Raw genomic sequence first — 19,775 nt, forward strand, 5'->3', positions numbered from 1 at the left:
TACCTAGCATAGACTTATAGATGACCTGGAGCCAGTGGGTCTGGCGATGAATATGTAGCGAGGGCCAGCCGACTAGAGCATACAGGTCGCAGTGGTGGGTGGTATGAGGGGCTTTGGTAACAAAACGGATGGCACTGTGATAGACTGCATCCAGTTTGCTGAGTAGAGTATTGGAAGCTATTTTGTAGATGACATCGCCGAAGTCGAGGATCGGTAGGATAGTCAGTTTTACTAGGGTAAGTTTGGCAACGTGAGTGAAGGAGGCTTTGTTGCAAAATGGAAAGCAAATTCTAGATTTCATTTTGGATTGGAGATGTTTGATATGAGTCTGGAAGGAGAGTTTACAGTCCAGCCAGACACCTAGGTATTTGTAGTTGTCCACATATTCTAGGTCAGAACCGTCCAGAGTAGTGATGCTAGTCGGGCGGGCGCGGGAAGCGAACGGTTGAAAAGCATGCATTTGATTTTACTAGCATTTAAGAGCAGTTGGAGGCCACGGAAGGAGTGTTGTATGGCATTGAAGCTCGTTTGGAGGTTAGTTAACACTGTGTCCAAAGAAGGGCCAGATGTATACAGAATGGTGTCGTCTGCGTAGAGGTGGATCAGGGAATCACCCGCAGAAAGAGCGACATCGTTGATATATACAGAGAAAAGAGTCGGCCCAAGAATTGAACCCTGTGGTACCCCCATAGAGACCGCCAGAGGTCCGGACAACAGGTCCTCCGATTTGACACACTGAACTCTGTCTGCGAAGTAGTTGGTGAACCAGGCGAGGCAGTCATTTGAGAAACCAAGGCTATTGAGTCTGCCGATAAGAATACAGTGATTGACAGAGTCGAAAGCCTTGGCCAGGTCGATGAAGACGGCTGCACAGTACTGTCTTTTATCAATGGCGGTTATGATATCGTTTAGTACTTTGAGYGTGGCTGAGGTGCACCCATGACCAGCTCGGAAACTGGATTGCACAGCGGAGAAGGTACGGTGGGATTCGAAATGGTCAGTGATCTCTTTATTAACTTGGCTTTCGAAKACTTTAGAAAGGCAGGGCAGGATGGATATAGGTCTATAACAGTTTGGGTCTAGCGTGTCTCCCCCTTTGAAGAGGGGGATGACTGYGGCAGCTTTCCAAACTTTAGGGATCTCGGACGATACGAAAGAGAGGTTGAACAGACTRGTGATAGGGGTTGCAACAATGGCGGTGGATAATTTTAGAAAGAGAGGGTCCAAATTGTCTAGCCCAGCTGATTTGTACGGGTCCAGGTTTTGCAGCTCTTTCAGAACATCTGCTATCTGGATTTGGGTGAAGGAGAAGCTGGGGAGGCTCGGGCAGGTAGCTGCGGGGGGTGCGGAGCTGTTGGCCGGGGTAGGGGTAGCCAGGAGGAAAGCATGGCCAGCCGTAGAGAAATGCTTATTGAAATTTTCRATTATCATGGATTTATCGGTGGTGACCGTGTTACCTAGCCCCAGTGCAGTGGGCAGCTGGGAGGAGGTGCTCTTGTTCTCCATGGACTTTACAGTGTCCCAAAACTTTTTGGAGTTAGAGCTACAGGATGCAAATTTCTGTTTGAAAAAGCTAGCCTTCGCTTTCCTGACTGACTGCGTTTATTGGTTCCTGACTTCCCTAAACAGTTGCATATCGCGGGGACTATTCGATGCTGTTGCAGTCCGCCACAGGATGTTTTTGTGCTGGTCAAGGGCAGTCAGGTCTGGAGTGAATCAAGGGCTATATCTGTTCTTAGTTCTAAATTTTTTGAAAGGGGCATGCTTATTAAATATGGTGAGGAAATTAGTTTTAAAGAACGACCATTCTAATCAATGATAGCCTAGTCCTGTCAATATCAACCATTCAATCATATACTTGTCAAATGCTGATATTCTCTAAGCCAGACGTTCTGAGGAAAATAAGTTGATTCGTCYCGTTTTGCTATTTCTTTGTATTGGTTTAATATTTAGACAAGACATACCTATTAAAAGGTTAGGCCTCTACATAAAAGGCCTACATAAATTTCATTCATGGAGCTCCGATGGATTTTCATAGTAAATTAACCAGAACAATCTTTGTCAATGACATGCATCTTTAGGTGTCATTCGAAGAGGTATAGGGTTTAATAAAGTTATAGTGAAATGACCTTGCGTGGCGCTGTATCGCATTAGTGGAAACCAAGACTGTTCTCAGGGCAAGTCTGACGGTTTTGACTAGCAGAAGTAACTTTTTGCAGCAGGTTAGGATAATGAACATGACAGGTTACGAGCATTACCGTAGCAGGTTTGGAGAATTAGTTAAAATTCTAAAACTGCCCCGGAAGCGACTCAAACATATCTAGCTACAAMCAGGCCTGCCTTGGGAAAAGTATTRTTTTCCACTAATGCGATGCCACTTTCATTGTCGCAAAATCTTCATCCGGGAATCTATAAACACCRATTTGCGCAGCCGCACTACTATACCGAAGATTTTATAACYAMCCCAAGATAGACTAGAGCCTGTCGTTTCCAATGGGAGCAAATGAAACATAGTGGGCAGAACAAGCAAGKGGGTGGGYWKAGCCAAGCACGTGATTGTGAGATCCTATTGGTGCGTTTCAGCATTTATTTGCWTATTTCCGGTAGGGAACGCCTAGTCTCTGCTTGTGCGATAACTCAATTCGCCCTTGCACTCCAAAACAACGCAMTTTTTTGGCAAAGGGTAAGWCTACAAAGTCTTCAAACGCAGCCCACTCTGTTTGTTACATAATCTATTTTTGGAAACAGAAAATTGTATGGAAAGCAAATGTTTAATCGATGAGAAATTAGCAGAATGTCGGCCAAAATCCATCTTCTCCCACTGCCGGCCACTGGACTTCGTCTCATCACCACATTTGGTGTTGAGTGGAAACGCCAACCGGATGCTTCAYATTTATATATACGGTGAAATATCTACCTCGTTTGTACCATCTGTGTSTACTGTGGTTCGACCTTCTGCAGTCGGTAAGTGTCGAAAGGAGGGCTATCYAGGAATTGTCCATTGTAAATCCTTTTTAATCCTTTGTTAAAACAACACGTAGCACAATACAAGTGAGGGTTACATATTGAACGGATTATTGTGTACATTGGGCTGTCATAATTTTTTTGTATCGTTGTGCATTTACAAACCTATTGACCTTATCCGTATTGTCTTCACAGAAAGACCCGGGCTTCAATCAAATTTGACCGACCAGGTTAAAACAGAGTAAATTGAAAATGTACGCCTGCGCAAAGTTCGTCTCCACGCCGGCTCTGGTGAGTTATTTTCATCAATCTGTTGAAACCATTATTTATCTTACATCTGAATTCATATTCTCCGGTTGTATTCGTATGGGCCTGTGTTGAACTTGAATGGAACTGTCTGACAAGGGTATTGGCTAACGCTAACTAGCCAACGAACGTTAGCTTACTTGCTACCGTTAACGTTTATGATTATGTAAGTGACACTATTTTAGTTTCCTAGCTGTTTGCACATTCTATACTCTAAGCCGGAACTAACTAGCAGGCTTTTTAGCTATAGCCTAACGTTAGTTAGCTATGAATAAGGTCAACATGACACTTGGCTTGCTTCAGCATCCAAGTCTATCTGTAACGTTACCTAGCTTGTGACATAGCTACGCTAGTTAACCCTCTGGCCTGCTTTTCTTTCTTGAGCTGTCACCTTTTTGTKTTTGGGGCTCTCTGCCCAAGGTCATGTTTTACTTGACTAGAAACATTACATGTTCAGGTAAAACATGTCGGAACAGGGTGTTTTACTGGTAACGTAACTGTTTGACATTAGCTTGTGCAAAGTGCACTCAGCAGGTAAGTGTTTTATCCTTGTAACGTTACTGTTACCAGGTGGCGTTGAGGAACGAATCTTAAATACTTTTTTGATGACTAAGTTGGGAAAGTAGCTATGATGTTGGAATTAACGAATTGTAATGTCTTGGTACAGCTCTATGATGTTCCACAACCACAGTGGCTAGCTACTGTCAAGGTGCACTTGTTTTGCCTTTCACGGTGGGAACCATAACACTTAAAAGTTTACTTGTCTTGAACTTTGAACCTTCGTGTGCACTTCATCTGTCATTTTATTTATTGCCTTCAAGATCTTCCTTTGTGTGCCTTTAGGCAAAACATTTGTGAATTTTTTTTCACTCAGTTTTGTCCTTGTCCCTGGTGTAGGTCCGTGCTGGCTCCCGGACTCTTTACAGACCCTTGTCTGCCTGTATGATGTCCAGGCCCGAGGTCAACACAGAGGTGAGGAAAGACGCTCTTCTTGCAGTAGCTCTTCACTGTGGAATACAATGCAATGTTTTCAATCCTCCTAATGGTCATTGATGCAGGAAGTTTTCAAGCCCCCTAATGGTCCATGATGTAGGAGTGCTTTACCCATCATTTAAAAAGAGGCTTGCTTTGTTTTTCAGAACAATGTAGCCCTCATGCCACAGAGCCCCTTCGCCCAAGTAGCACTGAGAGGCTTCCAGACCAGTGCTGTGAGCAGGGACATCGACACAGCCGCTAAGTTCATTGGTGCTGGAGCAGCCACGGTCGGAGTGGCTGGATCCGGTGCTGGGATTGGAACAGTGTTTGGCAGTCTCATTATTGGATATGCCAGGTAAGTCCWCTTCTACAAATAGATGCCTAGATATGTGCTTGTCAATGTCAGCTTTCAGAAAAAAAACTATGATTCAAAGCTGACTTTTACATAGAAATGGTTTGTGTTGTGTTTTGCAGGAACCCATCTCTGAAGCAGCAGCTGTTCTCCTATGCTATCCTGGGATTCGCCCTGTCTGAAGCCATGGGTCTATTCTGTTTGATGGTTGCCTTCTTAATCTTGTTTGCTATGTAACAAATCTATTGTTCATAGAAACACTGTAATTACTGATGTGACTACATATTTTAGTGTCTACCAAAAATGTTCTGTGTTGGTATCATGGAAATGTATATTTTCAAGTCAAAATAACAAAAACATGTTTTGTAAAAATGTAAGAAATTACATMATTAAAATGCATGTATTTGACTATTTAACATATGGCAGTATGTTTTCTGTTGGGAATTATGTTTCACTACAATCATGAAGACAACTAGCTTCTATTGAATGTCAGCATGGAATTATACAAAGGAACTGCTTAACTTACTGTAAATCAGTCTGGCGCATTTTCCAATGCATCATATGTTCGCTTCTGTGGGTCCACATTGATGCTTTTTTTGGTTCAAGTGCAGTTCTATAGAAGTATGTAAGTAGGCAGCAAGTGAATGCTTGCTTTTGTAAATGGCATTAAATAAACCTAGACAATTTGATGGTGCTAAATAGTGGTCACTGGTCCAGTTTATTTGGGATACTCTGAATGAACGTGCGTAGTCTGTCAAATGCCTGCAGGTCTTGATATGATTCCCTTGACAATTTTACATTCGTTTTTGGTTCATGTTAAGCTTGCATAATATTGGCTTATCACTTAGAGATTTAAGACACMTGAGAACACCAGATCCAATATATTGGCAAATTGGATGGGCCCAGAGGAAATTCATCCATAGTGTCATTGATGCAACGATTTTGAAAGATAATTCCAATATTCTCATACAAATGCCGTGTAGTTTCTGGAGATGGGTCACCCTTCATACCCCGGCTCCTGGTTATGTTCAGGGTTATGTTCAGTCGGCACAACAGAAAACATTTAACTGAGGATGGTACTACCTGATATCGTCCAACAAGATTTCYCCTTTTCGCTTTCATTTTGGACAAATGTTGTGTTTGGTGTTTACCTGTGTTCCAGTGGAGGTCATTTCTCCACCCCACAGATGATAATAGCATTTACCTTTTGTTTGTAGGAGACTTCTGTAATAAATTCTCACTGTTCTGGTGGGATTCATTCCCCACTGCCTTCAACTTTAGTTGTTTGTTCTTCCATAAACTGAAGAACTCCTTGTTCACCTGGACCCCCTTGTCGATCGTTCCTTTGCTCACCAAGCACTTCATTCAAGATTGGATCCTCTAATAATCTGGAAGCTTGTGTGTGTGCTTTATGAAATGTTTTGTTTCATTGTGGTTGGTTGGCATTGGCCTGGCATACTGCAAGCACCAAATCTCTGCTACATCCATATAAGGTCGTTGGAATTATCACAGCATTTATTCTCATGACTAGCCATAAAGATAATTGAAATCGACCATATTCTAAAATGTATTGTGAACTGATTTTTCTTCATTTCTATAAAATTGCGGTTGCTGTCCGTACCGCGGAGATGCTGCTCTCGCGAGAGTTGTACAGACCAGGGATTTCGATAGGAAGGGTTGCGCTGGTAGGTAAGTGCACGAAGTCAAGGCGATTGTACGCAAAGATATCGCACGTGTACTGATTTATTGCCATTAGTGGCGATTTAAGTGTTAAGAAAAACGAGTCTGTGATAAATGCACATCCTTCATGTATTAACATTAGTAAATAGAGTTAATATGGCGACCGTACTATGCTTGCAGATGTTAAGTTACCCTGACTGAAGGCGGTGTGGATAGGACGAGCGCGCTAGTTGGTGTGCGGAGGAGGGGTGTGTAAACAAAACCACCGCACATTGTTTTGTGCGCATGTTTTGTAATTCTAAGTAATTGGCTTTCAACTGTTTCTTCTGAATAAGCGCACTATGACGTAGAGTGTCATCTTTCATAATTTGAGTTTCCGCTAACCATTTTGATAGAGATGTTTTTTTTTCTAACCCCAACAATGTCTCACTCCTGATTGAAAAAGACCATGCATTTACCAGAGGCAGTTGCCAACTTGCCATCAATAAGCTTTGTCCCCAAGATAACATCTTCGAAAGAGCCTATAAGGCGAGGAACATTCATCTGGAATGTTCTACCTACTAAAGTACAAATCATATATTTTTTTATTTATTCCAGGGTATAAAAGGAATTCCTATATATGAGTGATGACAAACTGTTCTTATGTTCTGCACCTGGATGTGGTCAGGTATGTTTTAAAAGTCCCTGTGGTTTGCTTTGTGGTTATATGTTTAAAGTATATGTTTATCATCTTTTCATAGCGATTTACAAATGAAGACCAATTGGCTGTCCACAAACATGAGATGACACTAAAGTTTGGTCCAGCAAGAGGCAACAGTGTCATAGTAGCCGGTAAGCACTACAAGGGGCTTCAAATCAATTACTAAGTGACAGTGGTGGATAAAGTACTCAGTTGTCATACTTGAGTAAAAGTAAAGATACCTTAATAGAAAGTCACCCAGTAAAATACTACTTGAGTAAACGTCTAAAAGTATTTGGTTTGAAATATACTTATGTATCAAAAGTAAAAGTATAAATAATTTCAAATTCCTTATATTAAGCAAAGCAGATGGCACTATTTTCTTGTTTTTTAAATGTATGGATAGCCAGGGGCACACCAACACTCAGACAATATTGACAAAATATGCATTTGTGTTTAGTGAGTCTGCCAGACCATAGGCAGTAGGGATGACCAGGTGTTCTCTTGATAAGTCCATTACTTTCACAATTTTCCTGTCCTGCTAAGCATTCAAAATGTAACGAGTACTTTGGGTTGTCACGGAAAATGTATGGAGTAAACAGTACCATCTTTTCTTTAGGAATGTAGTGAAGTAAAAGTTGTCAAAATAGTAAAGTACAGATTCCCTCAAAAAACGACTTAAGTAGAACTTGAAATTATTTTGTTACTTAAGTACTTTACACCACTGCTAAGTGAAATAATTCATTCAAGTGATGTGTGAGAGAGATTGCCTTCTGTTGCAGACCAAACGCGAACACCTGTACGCTTTTTGAAGAACTGTGAGGAAGTTGGACTCTTCAACGAGGTTACCAGTCCTATGGAGCATTACTTCAAAATAACTGCTGTGGATGACATCAAAAAGGTGACTAGTTACTAATCAGTGGTTCTGTCAAGAATAATGCTCTTTACATTCGTAGTACAGGTTCCTTCAGATTTGATCTTATCTGATCTGTTGACATTTGTTTCTGACATGTAGATGCCCTTGGATTTGTCGCCTCTTGCCACACCGATGATCATACAAAACAAAATTGAGGACCACTCAGCTGTGGCGGCACATCGGGACGGCCCTCTGCCCCATCCGGAATCTACAACAAGGGATGACAAGGTAAAGAATTTGGTATACTTCATACAGTGATATCCAGGTGAATTAGTTTATATAAATGTAGGCTAGATCCTAGTTTTAGTTGCGAGATCCTAGTTTTAGTTGCTAGATCCTAGTTTTAGTTGCTAGATCCTAGTTTTAGTTGCTAGATCCTAGTTTTAGTTGCTAGATCCTAGTTTCTCAATATTAGTTGCTTGTGACACCACCGGCATCAGTTGTCTGTAGGGCAGTTGTAGCTCTTGACATACATTTTGGACATTTATAAACAACTATTGTCTCACCTTTTGAATATCCAGGTTTATATTAAACCTTAAACAGTTTGATTAATTTCAAACAGTGTTACTTGAATGTTGAGTAACACTGTAGATGTGATTGCTGAAAAAAGCAATTGTCTTTGCTACCATGTAGGCCAACTATACAGACGTACTGCCATAATTCTGGTCATACGGGTATCCGTGAAACCCCAAACGAATGGCTTATCAGAGATGTTGCTCAACAACATTGCAATAAGCTCAGAGTGAATTGTTCTCCGTTATGACTACCCAGTGTAATGGAGTTGATCTACAGTTTAAAATATTTTGTCATCTCAGAATGAGGTTTATACTCATTTGCAGCACCTTTTTTGAATAGTTTCTTCAGACGAATGACTTTTTTTCTGGGAGCTTTTGTCTTCTGTTGAATAGTCTCACTGTAGTGTTTCATCTGATGAAACACTGATTCTCTTCCACACTGCTTTGATGGATGGTTYCACTCCTTCACAAAAAGAACACATTACTACCAGATCTGTAGAAATGGTTTGGATAAAGAMATCACTTTGGGCTATATTTTGTACACCAGACCCATAATAACTATTTGATTATCAGTTAGTACTCTATCTTTTTAAACTGTATTACAGGAGTTAGACAAAACTAAGGCATTATTTCATAGTTGAAATCTAGAAAATGGTTTTGATTGAACTATTAATGCAGCTAAGGTCTCGTATGGTGTAACCTTTGCAGCCGTCCTCACTGCCAAGCTCTACTATAGTCCATCCTGCATCCCTCCAAGTCCCCAATGTACTTCTAKCAACCTCAGACGCTAGTGTTGTTATAGAGCAAGCTCTCGCATCGCCAACATCTAGCTCTGTAATTACCCAAGCCTCATCCTCTAAAAGGCCAATAGTGTAAGTGACTCAAAAATATAACTTTATTTAGTTCTTTTTTTGTCAATTTTTTAATTTTTTAACTTTTTTTGCTTGATTTCTTTCTTGGAATAATTTTTGTGCTAATATGTCTTTATGATATTGCATTTCGTGGTCAGATGGTTAATTGAAAAGTTTACTCTTTGTTTTGATGTCTGTGACCAGGACTGGTACCATATTGTATGAATACAAATCCATTTAATTAGGCTGTTATGTTCCTTTGATTGCCTGTTAAGTTTATTAATAACAAAATATTGTAGTGTAAAGTGTATCATAATGTTYTTAAATTATATATTTTTGAAAAACKATATAATTGCTGTTTGTTGTGTAACCCATAGTGTCTTTTGTCTTCTCTCCAGTCTTCTCTCTTTCCMTGTACTCTTTCAGCTGCCTAATGGACAGACCATGCCCRTCGCTATCCCATTAACCATCGCATCCAGTGTACACATTCCAACCGCCGTTCCTGTAAGTATTGCAAGTCTTGTTTTATGGAGTTCCATTGTGTATTTTGAATGTGTTGATTTCCAATGCGCTGTAGTGGTTAGAGCGTTGGGCCAGCTGCTGGATCGAWTCCCCGAGCTGACAAGGTAAAAAYCTGTCATTCTGCCCCTGAGCAAGGCACTGTTCCCCGGGCGCCGAATAGGTGGATGTCGATTATGGCAGACCCCGCACCTCTGATTCACAGGGGTTGGGTTAAATACGGAAGACACATTTCAGTTGAATGYATTCAGTTGTACTTCTGACTAGGTATCCCCCCCTTCCCTTACCCCTTTCCCAATCAATCGGGCACATTTCTACTGGGCCTATAGGCACGTTCCAGTAGTTAATGTCATTAATCTGCATTCCGCCCCTAGAGGTCCCCATTTACTGCTTTGGCACAAGTGTCTTTGGCATGTGTTGCATAGGCAGGGGATGATGGGGGWTCTAATGTGYCTTAGAAGAGAGCAGCTGTATGTCACCATGGCAAAGACATTGAGTAGGCCAAATRGTTACTTGGCCCCATCCAGAGTGCCTCACTGCCATTTGTCCTTGTACAATTTGAATCACCACACTTGACTTCTGGCAGACTGGATGGACTATGCCTGATGTGTGTCACAATCAATTAACATGATGATCTGGATATTACGTTTCAGTGTCCGTTGAGGATATTAGCTCATATATCCATATCATAGGTGCTATAGAAGTCTCTCTGTCCCTGGTTCCCCTAGAGCCGCGTCTCCCTGGTTCCCCCAGAGCCGCGTCTCCCTGGTTCCCCCAGAGCCGCGTCTCCCTGGTTCCCCCAGAGCCGCGTCTCCCTGCGTTCCCTGTCCCTAGTCGTCGCCCCCCCCCCCCCCCCTTGTCTGGCTGAATGATGATAGACAGAAAGGGTCCCTGCCTCCTTCTCTCTGGCCACGAATATCTGTGGGAAACACTGAGCAGAATATGATTATCTGTGGAGAACACTGATGAAAAAAGAGAAGAAGAGATCCCTCTGCTGGGCCTCCTCTTCTCTCCCTTTTTCCATCCATATCATTGTCAGGAGATGGTAGAAGAGTCCCAGCTCTGCCTTCCCGCTCGTCTCTCTCCATCCCTCACTTTTTGCTCAGCCTCGTCATGGGCTCGGGGAGGCACATTATTCCAGCCTCCACCTGCATGGAAGCTTTTTTGTTCAGCAGAATCCCTGACTGACCTGCTCTCCCCCAGCCCCCGGTTCCCCCGGCACACTCAGCTTATCAGCAAACACCTAATGAGCCCCCCCCCAGCGCTCTCCGGGGGTGCCAAGACGGGGCTTTACAAGGACTGATGATGCTGCAAAGACCACAATAATGACAATTAACTTTCTGAATTTAAAAGATTATGCTGTTAATTAATTTCAAAATAAAGATAAGTAATAGAGCAGCAGATGGTTGGAAAACAGCCGTGAGATGAAAGGTTATTACGCTGATAAAGTTTTTGTGGCAGGAATCTGACCGACTTTTGCCTCCTCCTATGGGCTGTTCCAGGACAGTAATATCTTGTTTCTGACAGAATAGCTTCTGGAAGGGTATTACACGATAAACTAATTTGGGAGATCGATTGCTCTAGCAAAAGGTAGTTAGAATAATGTGCTCCTCTCTTCTCCCATGTAAATGTATTCCCACTCACTTTGTTATGCGTTGAGATGGCTCATTCACGTTCAGCTTTTTTTACTCACTGTTTGATGGCTTAGTATTTGGGCTTCAATTTGGGCTTCAAATTACAGTCTGTCACCTTTTAATGAGACAAGGGATGGGTAAAATGTGTTGCGTAGATTTTCATGTAAAACATCAACAAGTACAAATATGTATTTAACTTCACAGTATGTAGCATGACTAACTAGACCTCTCCATGCACTGTCTCTGTTTAACTTCACAGTATGTAGCAAGTGCATCGATGACGTTGTCCCCACAGTGACCGTACATACCCCAACCAGAAGCCAGGGATTACAGGCAACATCCGCACTGATCTAAAGGCTAGAGATGCCACTTTCAAGGAGTGGGACTCTATCCAGGAAGCTTACAAGAAATCCCGCTATGCCCTCCGTCGAACCATCAAACAGGCAAAGCATCAATACTGGACTAAGATCGAATCGTACTACACTGGCTCTGACGCTCGTCGGATGTGGTAGGGCTTACAAACCATTACAGACTACAAAGGGAAGCACAGCCGAGAGCTGCCCAGTGACACGAGCCTACCAGACGAGCTAAACTACTTCTATGCATGCTTCGAGGCAAATAACACTGAAACATGCATGAGAGCACCAGCTGTTCCGGGAAGACTGTGTGATCACGCTCTCTGCAGCTGATGTGAGTAAGACCTTAAACAGGTCAACATTCACAATGCCGCAGGGCCATACGGATTACCAGGAGGTGTACTGCGAGCATGCGCTGACCAACTGGCAAGTGTCTTCACTGACATTTTCAACCTCTCCCTGTCCGAGTCTGTAAGACCAACATGTTTTAAGCCTAAGTGACTACCGACCCATAGCACTCACGTCTGTAGCCATGATGTGCTTTGAAAGGCTGGTCATGGCTCACATCAACACCATTATCCCAGAAACCCTAGACTCACTCCAATTTGCATATCGCACCAACAGATCCACAGATGATGCAATCTCTATWGCACTCCACACTGCCCTTTCCCACCTGTACAAAAGGAACACCTGTGTGAGAATGCTATTTATTGACTACAGCTCAGCATTCAACACCATAGTGCCCTCAAAGCTCATCAATAAGCTAAGGACCCTGGGACTAAACACCTCCCTCTGCAACTGGATCCTGGACTTCCTGACGGGGCGCCCCCAAGTGGTAAGGGTAGGTAACAACACATCCGCCATGCTGATCCTCAACACAGGGGCCCCTCAGGGGTGCGTGCTCAGTCCCCTCCTGTACTCCCTGTTCACTCATGACTGCACGGCCAGGCACGACTCCAACACCATCATTTAGTTTTCCGATGACACAACAGTGGTAGGCCTGATCACCGACAACGATGATACAGCCTATAGGGAGGAGGTCAGAGACCTGGCTGTGTGGTGCCAGGATAACAACCTCTCCCTCAATGTGATCAAGACAAAGGAGATGATTGTGGACTACAGGAAAAAGTGAACCGAGCACGGCCCCATTCTCATTGACAGGGCTGTAGTGGAGCAGGTTGACCGCTTCAAGTTCCTGTGTCCACATCACCAACAAACGAAAATAGTCCAAGCACACCAAGACCGTCGTGAAGAGGGCACAGCAAAACCTATTCCCCCTCAGGAAACTGAAAAGATTTGGCATGGGTCTCCAGATCCTCAAAAAGTTCTACAGCTGCACCATCAAGAGCATCCTGACGGGTTGCATCACTGCCTGGTATGGCAACTGCTCGGCCTCTGACAGCAAGGCACTACAGAGGTTAGTGCGTATGGACCAGTACATCACTGGGGCAAAGCTTCCTACCATCCAGAACCTCTATACCAGGCGGTGTCAGAGGAAGGCCCTAAAAATTGTCAAAGACTCCAGCCACCCTAGTCACAGACTGTTCTCTCTGCTTCCTTACGACAAGTGGTACTGGAGTGCCAAGTCGAGGTCCAAGAGGCTTCTATCCCCAAGCCATAAGACTCCTGAACGTCTAATCAAATGGCTACCCAGACTATTTACATTGCCACCCCCCCCTCTTTTACCCTGCTGCTACTCTCTGTTGTTATCATCTATGCACAGTCACTTTAATAACTACCTACATGTACATATTACCTCGACTAACGTCTACCGCTGCTTTTTAATGACTTGTTACTTTAATTTCTTATTCTTATTCATGTTTTTTTTAAGTTGCATTGTTGGTTAGGGGCTCGTAAGTAAGCATTTCACTGTAAGCTCTACACCTGTTGTATTCGGCGCATTTGACTAATACAATTTGATTTGATGACTAACTAGGCCTCTACATGTAATGTCTCTGTTTTAACTTCACAGTATGTAGCATGACTAACTAGGCCTCTACATGTAATGTCTCTGTTTTAACTTCACAGTATGTAGCATGACTAACTAGGCCTCCACATGTAATGTCTCCGTTTAACTTCACAGTATGTAGCATGACTAACTAGACCTCGCCATGTAATGTCTCCGTTTTAACTTCACAGTATGTAGCATGACTAAATAGACCTCTACATGTAATGTCTCCGTTTTAACTTCACAGTATGTAGCATGACTAACTAGGCCTCTACATGTAATGTCTCCGTTTTAACTTCACAGTATGTAGCATGACTAACTAGACCTCGCCATGTAATGTCTCTTCGTTTGGATTTCCTAGAAGATGGAATTGTTTTGTTATCACTGTAGAGGTCTTGTCCATTTGACTTTGTTAGCTAGTTTTATGATTTGGCAGAGTAGGGGGCGGGGCCACTATGGACAGCTGTAAACACACTCAAGAGGCAGAGCTTCCTCTGGCAAGTTGATTGTCACCAGCTCCTCAGGATATATTGGCCATGACTGCCATTAGAAGTCCTATGTAACATTACTGGAGAAGTCTTTGTTTTCATGTCTAATTTTATATCATACAGAATATAGGACATTGGTTTCATACAGAATTTAGGACATTGGTTTCGTACAGAATGTAGAATGTTGGTTTCGTACAGAATGTAGAATGTTGGTTTCGTACAGAATGTAGAATGTTGGTTTCGTACAGAATGTANCCTGTGTATTAGTAGTGTCTCCGGCCTCTGGCCCTGTGTATTAGTAGAGTCTCTGGCCCTGTGTGTTAGTAGAGTCTCTGGCCCTGTGTGTTAGTAGAGCCTCTGGCCCTGTGTGTTAGTAGAGCCTCCGGCCCTGTGTGTTAGTAGAGCCTCCGGCCCTGTGTGTTAGTAGAGCCTCCGGCCCTGTGTGTTAGTAGAGTCTCCGGCCCTGTGTGTTAGTAGAGTCTCCGGCCTCTGGCCCTGTGTATTAGCTTGAGTTTAAGATTGGGTGAGGTGGGGGACGGAGTTTAAAACCCATAAGTCTAAACCCTGTCTAAGTCGGGGGAGGGGGAGGTTCTACTAAGCTATCTGGAATTGTTTTAAGAAAGTCATACCAAGGATAATTTAGCTAATTGTAAGACCCCTTGAAGTAAAAAAAAATTATTCCCAAAACAACATCAAAAGGAAGTTTGTCCTGAAGTGTCTTTACTATACCTGAGCGATATAATAAATATTAGGAAATGTTTGTTTTTCTGACATGTATTTAAATCCTTTTATTTGGCATTAAGCAGTCTCCATATATACAGTGCTTTCGGGAAAGTTTTCAGACCCCTTGACTTTTTCCACATTTGGTTACTTTACAGCCTTGTTCTAAAATTGGTTACATAGTTTTTTTTTCTTCTCACCAATCTACACAATACCCCATAATGACAAAGCAAAAACAGTTAGATTTTTTTTGCAAATGTATAAAATAAACTGAAATATCACAGAAATGTACATAAGTGATTCAGACCCTTTACTCAGTACCTTGTTGAAGCATCTTTGGCAGCGATTACAGCCTCGAGTCTTATTGGGTATGACGATACAAGCTTGGCACACCTGTATTTGGGGAGTTTCTCCCATTCTTCTTTGCAGATCCTCTCAAGCTCTGTCAGGTTGGATGGGGAGCGTCACTGCATAGCTATTTTCAGGTCTCTCCAGAGATGTTCGATCAGGTTCAAGTCCGGGCTCTGGCTGGGACACTCAAGGATATGCAGAGACTTGTCCCGAAGCCACTCCTTCTTGTATTGGCTGTGTGCTTAGGGTCGTTGTCTTGGAAGGTGAACCTTCGCCCCCGTCTGAGGTGCTGAGTGCTCTGGAGCAGGTTTTCATCAAGGATCTCTCTGTACTGCTCCTTTTAATCTTTCCCTCGATCCTGACTAGTCTCCCAGTCCTTGCCGCTGAAAAAAATTCCTGCAGTGTCATGCTGCCACCACTGCATCACCATAGGGATGTTGCCAGGTTTACTCCAGATGTGACGCTTGGCCTTCAGGCTAAAGAGTTCAATCTTGGTTTCATCAGACCAGAGAATCTTGTGTCTCATGGTCTGAGAGTCCTTTAGGTGCCTTTTGGCAAACTTGTCATGTGCCTTTTACTGAGGAGTGGCTTCTGTCTGGCCACTCTACCATAAAGGCCTGATTGGTGGAGTGCTGCAGAGAAGGTTGTCCTTCTGGAAGGTTCTCCCATATCCAGAGGAACTCTGGAGCTCTGTCAGAGTGACTGTAGGGTTCTTGGTCAAGTCCCTGACCAAGGTCCTTCTCCCCCGATGGCTCAGTTTGGCTGGGTGGCCAGCTATAGGAAGAGTCTCGGTGGTTCCAAACTTCTTCCATTTAAAAATGGAGGCCACTGTGTTCTTGGGGACCTTCAATGATGCAGAAATGTTTTGGTACCCCAGATCTGTGCCTTGACACAATCCTGTCTCGGAGGTCTACTGACAATTCCTTCAATCTGATGTCTTGATTTCTGCTCTGACATGCACTGTCAACTGTGAGACCTTATATAGACAGGTGTGTGCCTTTGCAAATCATGTCCAATCAATTGAATTTACCACAGGTGGACTCCAGTCAAGTTGTGGAAACATCTCAAGGATGATCAATGGAAACAGGATGCACCGGAGCTCAATTTCGAGTCTCATTGCAAAGGGTCTGAATACTTATGTAAATAAGGTGTTTTTTAGTTTTAATACATTTGCAAAAATGTCTAAACCTTTTTCCCCTTCATGATTATGGGGTATTTGTGTAAATTGATGAGCAATTTTTTTAGATTAATTTTAGATTAAGGCTGTAACGTAACAAAATGTGGAAAAGTCAAGGGGTCTTAATACTTTGTGGCCTGCTGGAGGTCATTTTGCAGGGCTCTGGCAGTGCTCCCCCTCCCCCGCCACCCACACCACCCGCGACGGTACCGTCCTCTGCGGTTGTGCCCTTTTCTTTCTTTTTTTACGTTCTCTCTGCTCCACACGTCTTCCTGATGTTGACTGCCTTCTCCTCAGGTCGGGGGTCAGCGCTCCATGCTCTGGATCGCACGTACGGCGTTGAGGCGGACCTGCACTTGTCGCCAGTCTGGGGCTGCCTGGATGACGCGTCACTACCTGAGCACTTGTCGTGGAGTCTGTAAGACTCCGTCTCATGCTCACCACTAGCATGAGAGCACCACTTCAAAGATGCCAAACACATCGCCAGGAAGCATAGAGAACTGGAATGGGTCACCACCTGCAGAACCACTCCTTTATTGGATGGTGTACTTGCAATGCCTATAATTCCACCTTTTTCTATTCCACTTTTGCAAACAGCATGTTTGAAATTATTGTCAATCAGTGTTGCTTCCTAAGTGGACAGTTTTGATTTCACAGAAGTGTTATTGACTTGAGTTACATTTGTTGTTTAAGTGTTTCACTTTACTTTTTTGCACAGTGTAGAATGTTGTTTCGTACAGATGTAGAATGTTTTGTTTCGCTACCAGAATGGTATGACTTTTGTTCATATTTGGGATTTTTCCATGATCTATGAACACTAGTCAAGATTTTGGTTTTCAACTCAAACATAACATCTTCACATTGCACAAAAGTTTTATCTCGGTGGCTTGTGTTCTTTTCCCGCTAGAAGCTGAAACCAGTACTGAGCCAGCAGCTCCCTCAGGTCACAACCAGAGGATGCTGGTGTGTCCCAGAGCAGTGTTGTGACCCACACTGCACCCCAGCCCTGGCTCAGCCTTGACCCCTTTCCCTGATCCAAGACCCTACACCTGTCCTCCCCCTGACCCCCTATGAGAACCCTGCCCCCACACTGCTCCAGCCTTGACCCCTTTCCCTGATCCAGACCCATCACCTGTCCCTCCCCCTGCCCCGCCTGAGGAACCCTGCCCCCAGCCCCTCCATCAGCCTGCCACCTCCACCGCTGTGTGTACACTACCACAACTGGCCATCAGAGGGGGCTATGCTTAGTTCGGCCATTCCACAACTACAGTCATTTGAAGTACATGTATCAGTGTACAGTATTACCTTTATGAATTCTACATGATATTACTCYATATCAGTGGTTCCCAAACTTTGGTACGAAGAAACCCCTGCTCTATACAACCCTCTGTGATAATGAGGGTTTGTTTTCCCATTAGATACAGTATGTTGTAGTCTCTGGGTTATAGAGCTTTGATAGTTTGGTTCTGATGTGTGCTGCTCATTCTGGTCTCTATACCAGGCGTCCGAGGCGCCCCCTGCCCAGCACACTACAACCACAGGGGGCCGGCAACGCAGAGCCACCAGCGAAGACCCAGACGAGAAGAGGCGCAAGTYCCTGGAACGCAACCGAGCAGCGGTGTCCCGCTGCAGACAGAAGAGGAAGGCCTGGGTGTCTACCCTGGAGAAGAAGACTCAGGACCTCAACTCTATGAACGGACAACTACAGGTATACTCCCAGTCGGTATTAGACAGAGGTGAGACCAAGTCACTATTATTCGAGTTTCAAGCAAGTCACAAGGTCCATGTCTCAAGTCGAGTCCCAAGTAGAACGGGTTAAGTCTCGAGTCAAGTCCAAGTCGTGCATTCAAAGAGCAAGTCAAGTCGAGTCACAAGTTGTTTTTTTTTCAAATCAAGTCTCAAGTCAAGTAAAAAAAAAAAATGAAATCTATACATGCGACGCTTTGTTCAAGTACAGATCTGTGTCTATGTATTGAGGCTACCAGACAGCCCTTTTCATGATTTTATCTGTAACACATTTTGATGATGTCATTGTAAAATAGGGACCTTGTAATAGTCATAAGGGCATGAAATCAGCAGAAGGCAAGGCAGGTTGACGTGTACATTTATTTACAGGTCTTGGTGATACAATGGTGAAAGAGCCATATCATACTAAATATACAAGTAGATTTACCAGATATACACGGGCAGTAGCCCAAAAGATATAGCCTCCRTATCAGGCTTAACCTGTCCWATCTGAACGGATACAGGTAGAGGGCAAGACTGCACAGCCTCCCATTGAGAAACCAAATGGAATCTGTCAGGAGCTCAACAGGTACATATAAGCACTTGGMTCCTCCCAGGACCATAAAATTACCAAATTGGAAATCGCAACCAATAAACTGGTTCAACAATGTAGAAAGGCAATTTCTAATTTCCAAATTCATTGGTACATTAGTCTTAATCATACTTAACGATTTATTAATTATATTTCATCACCATTCATACATGGAACAATAATGTTCTCTTCACGTCCTGACTCCAAAGTGTGATGCGCGGGCCACGTAGCCTATTTATATGTGCACTGTGGTGCGCACGCTCCTATTTATCACTGACACTAGCGACGCGCATTTTTCAGCCATCTATTTCCTGTGTTTTTTAAGCCATCTATTTCCTGTGTTTTTTAAGCCATCTATTTCCTGTGTTTTTTAAGCCATCTATTTCCTGTGTTTAGTTATTATTATAATTATGTCCCTTTACTGGCTCTAAACACAAATTGTCAGGTGGTCAGCACCACTATAGTGGATTCTGCTGAGACTGTGTCCTTACAGCCCCTGTGGGAGCGAGGGATTCAGCATGCCGTAAAGAGAGGCCACATTACGCTCACGGTGACTACGTGGATTTAGAGCAGCCTGGGTATCCAAACACATTAAGGCACTTACAATACATTTAATTGATTTATTTCAGCTTTATTTAACCAGGTAGGCTAGGTGAGAACAAGTTCTCATTTACAACTGCCGACGCTGGCCAAGATGAAGCAAAGCTGTGCGACACAAAACAACACACAGTTACACATGGAATAAACAACATACAGTCAATAACACACAGAAAAAGTCTCATATACAGTGTGTGCAAATAGGTAAGATAAGGGAGGTAAGGCAATAAATAGGCCATAAGTGGCGAAATTAATTACAATTTAGCATTAAATACTGGAGTGATAGATGTGCAGAAGATGAATGTGCAAGTAGAGATACTGGGGTAAAGGAGAAAAATTTAAAAGGAGAAAGTAATTTTCTCTGATGACATCCCCTTTCCGATTGTTTGGGGCATCTGGAAAAAGCTTGTCCAGAGAAGACAAGGTGAGG

The 19,775-nt window shown here is 43.3% G+C and overlaps 2 protein-coding genes across 4 annotated transcripts in view; both read left to right on the forward strand.

The window, feature by feature from the left end:
* The first annotated feature begins 2,872 nt into the window (after positions 1–2,872).
* On the forward strand, positions 2,873–5,005 carry LOC111959712 (ATP synthase F(0) complex subunit C2, mitochondrial). Of its 3 annotated transcripts, none has more exons than XM_023981482.2 (5): positions 2,873–2,964; positions 3,160–3,255; positions 4,168–4,242; positions 4,410–4,600; positions 4,720–5,005. In XM_023981482.2, the coding sequence occupies exons 2-5, from the start codon at positions 3,217–3,219 to the stop codon at positions 4,832–4,834; spliced, it is 420 nt and encodes a 139-aa protein (XP_023837250.1). In that variant the 5' UTR covers positions 2,873–2,964; positions 3,160–3,216; the 3' UTR covers positions 4,835–5,005. The 3 variants fall into 3 exon arrangements, with proteins under 3 accessions (XP_023837250.1, XP_023837251.1, XP_023837249.1); XM_023981483.2 differs by having other exon boundaries at positions 2,940–3,003; XM_023981481.2 differs by having other exon boundaries at positions 2,953–3,051.
* A 1,279-nt stretch (positions 5,006–6,284) lies between these two features.
* LOC111959522 (cyclic AMP-dependent transcription factor ATF-2-like) overlaps positions 6,285–19,775 on the forward strand; it is a 28,129-nt gene continuing 14,638 nt past the window's right edge. Inside the window, exons 1-8 of the mRNA XM_070437677.1 lie at positions 6,285–6,525; positions 7,018–7,108; positions 7,739–7,857; positions 7,972–8,100; positions 9,096–9,259; positions 9,637–9,742; positions 17,339–17,374; positions 17,933–18,139. Of these exons, the coding sequence (XP_070293778.1) occupies positions 7,060–7,108; positions 7,739–7,857; positions 7,972–8,100; positions 9,096–9,259; positions 9,637–9,742; positions 17,339–17,374; positions 17,933–18,139 (810 nt within the window). The 5' untranslated portion in view covers positions 6,285–6,525; positions 7,018–7,059. The remainder of the gene's footprint in view (positions 6,526–7,017; positions 7,109–7,738; positions 7,858–7,971; positions 8,101–9,095; positions 9,260–9,636; positions 9,743–17,338; positions 17,375–17,932; positions 18,140–19,775) is intronic.

Source organism: Salvelinus sp. IW2-2015, linkage group LG36 (genome assembly GCF_002910315.2).
Source record: "Salvelinus sp. IW2-2015 linkage group LG36, ASM291031v2, whole genome shotgun sequence".
NCBI classification, from domain to species: Eukaryota; Metazoa; Chordata; class Actinopteri; order Salmoniformes; family Salmonidae; genus Salvelinus; species Salvelinus sp. IW2-2015.

What these genes read in the sequence shown, in the direction of transcription:
- LOC111959712 (XM_023981482.2), top strand. Translation starts at nt 3,217, where the DNA reads ATGTACGCCTGCGCAAAGTTCGTCTCCACGCCGGCTCTG. An exon ending in TCGTCTCCACGCCGGCTCTG is followed by an intron (nt 3,256 to 4,167) that starts GTGAGTTATTTT and finishes TCCCTGGTGTAG; the next exon opens with GTCCGTGCTGGCTCCCGGAC. An exon ending in GGCCCGAGGTCAACACAGAG is followed by an intron (nt 4,243 to 4,409) that starts GTGAGGAAAGAC and finishes TTTGTTTTTCAG; the next exon opens with AACAATGTAGCCCTCATGCC.